At 43.2% G+C, this 6,000-nt stretch overlaps 1 protein-coding gene across 2 annotated transcripts in view; it reads right to left on the bottom strand.

The window, feature by feature from the left end:
* npas1 (neuronal PAS domain protein 1) overlaps positions 1-6,000 on the bottom strand; it is a 41,479-nt gene that overhangs the window by 13,996 nt on the left and 21,483 nt on the right. For both annotated transcript variants that reach the window (XM_017032240.2, XM_017032236.2), the window contains 2 exons: positions 5,006-5,073; positions 2,793-2,882 (listed from right to left, as the gene is read on the bottom strand). In XM_017032240.2, the coding sequence (XP_016887729.1) occupies positions 2,793-2,882; positions 5,006-5,073 (158 nt within the window). The remainder of the gene's footprint in view (positions 1-2,792; positions 2,883-5,005; positions 5,074-6,000) is intronic.

Below are 6,000 nucleotides of genomic sequence, written 5' to 3'. Positions count from 1 at the left end.
GGGGGGGTGGGGGGCGGGGGCTGGAGACGGCAGGGCAGAGTCGGTCCACAGGGGGAGACGTGTCCTCTAAACAAACCACCAGTTACACTGGAACATCATTTGTTTGTCTGTCCTTCCTCTCTCCCCTGTGCCCGGCTAGGAGTGTTTTTGTCCCCTTCAGTCCACCTTTACTTCCTCTCCTTTTTTTTTTTATTTGTGGTTCGTGCTCATCATTTGTTTCCATAAACACACCCACATGTACGCACACACACACTCTCGCTCCCTTCCGTATCCTCTAACTCACTCAATCTGCCCTTTCTGACTGTCTCACTCCATCTTTCTCATCATAAACACCCCCCCAAATCCCCGCCCACTCTCATCTTTTTCGGGACGGTAAATGTGGCGTTTGTGTGTTCAAGGTTTTGAACGTAATCTTTGATCATAAATAATTTCATTAGAATGCTGATGGCTCGGGCCCTGTTTGAGTAGATGTGATGGGTGAGGCCATCTGCTCAGCTGATAAGAACAGCTCTGTTTTATTAGCATCTCCACCAAAGCCTCAGCTGCCTTGTTTACCTATGCAATCCCAGGGCGAATTTCATTCCTACTGCACATTTAAACTCTATTTACACACTCTCTGGTCTTTACCACTGTCTCTCTTCCACCCCCCCCCCCCCCCCCCCCCCCCCCCCCCCCCCCCCCCCCCCCCAGCCCCCTCTCAACGCTCTGCTTTATTTTCTCCCCTCTTCGTAATTGTCTGTCTGGTTCTCTTTATTTTCCTGTGTATCGCCCTTTTTGTTCTGTCTTCTAGCAATCTCCCCAGCTCTATCTTACTCTTGTCCTTGTATTTTTCTAATCTATGTGTGTGTGTGTGTGTGTACGCAATATGTGAAAACCCGAGCCACTCTTCTTCTTATCTTGCACACATATTGAATTTGTGTCGGCCTAAAGAAAAGGTCTGGCTCAGTTTCAAGTCTGTCATATGTAGCACATGTAGCGTCCTCCCCTGTCCATATGTTAGCTGCCACTTTATTTGTCCACTCACCTCGGCTGTGACGCAACTAATGTGGCACGGAATGTTTCAGAGAGAGTCACGCGTTGACGTGGATTTACATTTTCACGATCCGGGTTGTACATATGGTCTCTACAGATATTAAAAAAACAACAACTTAATAAGTCAATTAATGTACACAGCACCTGCGTATTTGGTTGCTTATCTCTCACAGTAGGTAAGAGATGCTCTAACCAGGCTTAAAAAACTATTTGATACAATTTCATATTTAATACTTGTGCCTTCAAAAAGAGGACCAGAACAAATAAAAAAAAAATAGCAGAGAAATGCTCTGCAAAGAAATATACAACTTGCCAAGGAACTTTTGTTTTAAGGACAAAAGTTCTGTATCAATAACCGTAACGAAAAAAAATAGCTTCAAGTATTTTTTAAAGATAAGACTTGAGATAAAACTCACAGACCTGAGGCCCAACAGGAAGTTTTACTCCATCCACACTGGGACTTTTATGGCTGATAAACTGACCACTTACCTGTAAGAGCCACACTTTGTTAGGGATTTCAATGTTGTTGCTGCCTGAGCAGCAGTCATGAATTAGTCTGGACTGGGAACTTTAAAACGCAAAATACTTATTAATTGTTAAAAAAACTATCGTATATTTAGAAAATAACTGCAACTTTTCAGGGACAGCTTGTTTTAGGCTAGGGAATATAAAACTAAAAAAATGTGAAATATGAAAAATGTTGCTGTCATTTAAATCCCGTCCAAACACCTCACAATCACTGAACTACAATGAAAGTTTTGTTTAAAAACGCACAAAACATTGACGACAGACAGCCCAGAGTTTTTGTGAAAAAAATAATTTTACCAAAAAATAGGCCAAAAAATGACATTTTTACTCATTGTTACTTTGGAAATTATACGCAAATTAACAACAACAAAAAATCTCACACAGACCTACAATGATTTTTGCCTTTGGTTGGAATTACGGGTGTTAGGTGTTTACAGAGTGTTCGTCTGAGTTCAATAATTCAATCTGAATTAGAAGAGCACTCCGTGGCTTTCTTATTTACACAGTAACTGCCTGAGTAACACACTGGGTCATAAAGTAAAGTTTGGCGATAACAAATGATTTTTTCCAGATTTAAATTCTGATTTGTTGCTCCACTGTGTCTCCCTCCCTCCCTCTCCTCCTCTTTCTTTCTTCCTTCCACGCTGTACTATTATTCTTACCTTAAAACATCTCTCTCTTATCACACCTCTCCTCCCTCCCTCCCTCCCTCCCCCTCTCTTTCTCTCTCCAGCTGTCTCTATCTATCTTGCCATCCCCCTTGGTGTTTTTCCCCCTCCCTACAATCAATGTGGCTTTTAAGATGCCTATCGATTTGTTCCCCCAGACAGGCCCAGTGCGCTGGGGCGACACTTTGATTGCTGGACCAGTAATTACTGTTATTATTTATGCATCTGGGCAAAATGGCAGGACTTAACATTCACAGTACAAGAGGCCACAGGCAATCAACAGAGGTGAGCACCTGGAGAGGGAGAGAGGGCGGGTGAGAGAGGGAGAAGGACAGGGAGAGAGAGAGAGTAACACGAGCCCCACGAGAGTTGCACTCGAGAGATGAGCGCAAAGAGTGCAGTCAAAGATATTCAGACACACAAACACGCACACTCATGGGACGGGAAATGAGAGCGTAAGCACAAGACAGGCGCGCGTGTGCGAAGGCTCTCGTACAGATAGGATTATTCAAGTGTGTGTGTGGTTGTGTGTGTGGTTGTGTGCATCTGATGAGGCTGTCTTACCTGTGAGAGTCCCAGGTAGATAGAAACTGTCTCCGAGATGTAGAGGAAACGTCCCTCCTGACTGACCACGAACACGAAGCCGTCCAGAGACTGTGCGCGTGAGAAACAGTGACAACATCCAATACACACACACACACGCGCGTGCACACACACCCACACAACGACATAAGGACAAACAGGAACGAGACAGACAAATTAGAGCAATTAGAGTGTATTGAACAAATTACAATGAGCCAGAGAACAAACAACCTGTCACCTCCACGCCTCCTCTCTTAACTGAAAAAGTACACACACACACGCATCGTGCGCGCTCGCTTCAAATTTTCCGATTTTAGCGATATCTTTAACGCCAACAATGCAACAGGTCCCAGTGAAGTGTCATGACGGTACGAGCAGTTTGTGTCCCCATGACATGATAAATTCCAGTCCATTCAGGAGCACACACACAAACAGATGGAGGCCTCTCGTGTGGACACAGACACAAGCAGGAGAAACTGGGTACCTCAGTGGCCGTGATGATTGTAATGAAAAGAGAAAGCGATACACACAGTCCAGGAGTGGTGAGTGCCTCGGAGAACAATATTAATCGTCATAACAAGTGTCCAGAGGTGACACAGGGCTGCGGGAACACACACGCAGAAATGGCACACAGACCTGTGCCACTTTAGTCTAGAAGAATGATTGCTATTTTGGCGGCCCAGTGCTTAAAGTGGCACCGGTAATTTATGCAACTGACACATCCAGTATGCAAATGTGTGGTCTGGGTGTGGGGCGTCGTGTGTCGCGGTGAGGAGAAACCAGCCGCCTGAATGTCGGAGAACTAAAGTGCAATTATCAGGCTATTACGGCAGGAGGACGGCTGGGAGGGAGGAATCATACAGTTTTTCTGGAGCGTTAATTTGATTTCTATCAGTGCTGTTCCCAAAGCTTCCCTTCCTTTTTAAGATGCGGGAGGGGAGCAGACACATGTAAGGTTTCTTTGTTTTCCCACAACCGTCTGACTATTAAACTCTCTGCCTCCACTCTCTTGTCTTCTGCTTGCTCTCCCCCTTCCAACTGTTCCCACTCCTCTACCTGTTTCCAACTTAATCCCTCCAACTTTTCTCTTTATCCCTCTCTCCTCTGGATGCCCTCTGCCCCCCCTCTACCCGCCCCCCCGCCTAAAGTACAATCCGTGGTGTTACATTCTCCACATTTCCTCTCACTCTTTGTCTTTACATCCCGCATTTCGTCATCCCTGCAGCCCTGCTGCCACAGAATCCCCCTCAGGCTCCATTCATCTGTCAGTAAAAAAAAGAGAGGCGTTCTTTGGCAGCCAACAATATAGTCAAAGCATCTGAGGTTTAGGAGACCCGTACGCGAGTGTGTGTGTGTGTGTCCATGTGTCTGCTCGTGTTTAGAATATGCTCAGACAATTAAGTTTCATTCGGAGGGAAAGAAGCTCAGAATATGCTCAGACACAATATTGTCAAACTAAATCCAAACCACTCACTCTAGATTCTGGTTCCTTGTTCGGTAAAACAAAGGCTTCATCCAAATAAACTTGTTAAAATGTAAAAAAAAACATGCTGTTCATTCTACATTGCAGCATTAAATCACACAATCATATTATTATACTTTTACCCAGATAAATATGCACTCTGAGACATTTTACATCAATCTTTACTTACTTCTAAGTTCACGTGGACTCTTTAACTTTTCAATTATTTCGCCTATTAGCAATTCTTTAAGTTAATGAAGTTCTGAGAACCGATTATATGCAACGACACCGACCTCCAACGCGAACTACAGTCAACAACCAACCTCATCACACGGTGAGATTCAACTTTAGCTCAGCACATCCAAGGTGTTTGCTAACTTTTTCTTTAGTCACTTTATGTGCATCCGATACACACTGCAGAGGGAATCTGTTCAAAAATACATTTCATTTCATTACAATTCGTTGTGCAGTTATTGTTAGGCACTAAAACACTCTGTTCTGTTATTTACGTACAATCTTATCTATTGCAGCCATCATTTTATCATTATTTAACCCACTTATTCTGGTACAGGTTGGACCAGTTCTGTACCAGATTATTAATGAACTACATTACATTCTATAAGCACATGAAGAACAGGTCATTAAAATGAACTACATTACATTCTATAAGCACACGAAGAACAGGTCATTAAAATGTAAAAGTGTGTGTGTGTGTGTGCACTGCGGTCATTACCTGCAGTAGGTGAGCGCCGAGGTGCTGCTCAAATATGTCCGTGACCAGTGAATGAGATGATCGTCTCACTGCGGAAAAATGAAACAAAGAAACAGGTGTGTGTTATCAGGCTGTGGTCAGACAGAGCATGGACGAGGTCAAAGACCACGCAGGCCTCAATGTTAGAGCATTTACTATTTGTCAGATTAAAGACTGATTCCAAATATATTTTGTCAGAGTAGCAGTAGTGTGAGAAACAACACTGAAAAAGAGTGAAAGTTTTTTTCTAAAAACATAAAACATTTAAATACATTTTGGGTCAAGTTTCCCTTACCCATCCATCCATCCATCCATTCATCCATCCATCCATCCATTCATCCATCCATCCATCCCTTCTTTCCTGTACCCTCAATGTCTAAAATAATCTGTGATGTACTTGAATCCTAACTTGCGACGTCCAGTTTTCTTCCTTGCATCTTTTGTTTTCTGCGGAAACGTATATAATTTGTTGCATCATTTCAGGCATAATTTCTTTTTTGTCCAATCTTTCGATCTCAAAGACTTGAGCTGCTTCTCTCAACTGATATTGACTCCAGTCAGAATGGACAAAAACCCAACTTTAATAAAATAACAAAAAGCATGGTTCGGCTGGAATAAAATATTTTCTTTTGAAAATACATTGGGCCCACTTTCCAAATGTTTATGGACTCCTTTGCAGCACTTTTATTCTTACATATATGGACGTCTTCTTTAGGTCAGTGACGTCAACATTTCACAGCAAACATCATTAATAAGCCTCTTTCACATTCAGTAACATAATCATGTGACGTGGTTTAATCACACAGAGCAGAGCAAAAAAACAACTAAACCCTAACCAATCAAGTGTGATAAACAGAAGAACCGAACCAAACACCTGAGTCTCAGGAACCACAACAGAGCATATGGAGTGCCCCCCCACCGCTCCCCCCACCCCCCACACACATATACACATACAGCACCACTCACACATGCAAAGA

Source organism: Cynoglossus semilaevis, chromosome 4, assembly GCF_000523025.1.
Source record: "Cynoglossus semilaevis isolate Cse_v1.0 chromosome 4, Cse_v1.0, whole genome shotgun sequence".
Classification (NCBI taxonomy): domain Eukaryota; kingdom Metazoa; phylum Chordata; class Actinopteri; order Pleuronectiformes; family Cynoglossidae; genus Cynoglossus; species Cynoglossus semilaevis.
The sequence above is the reverse complement of the archived record's forward strand: the minus strand, read 5'-3'. Positions and strand labels throughout refer to the sequence as shown.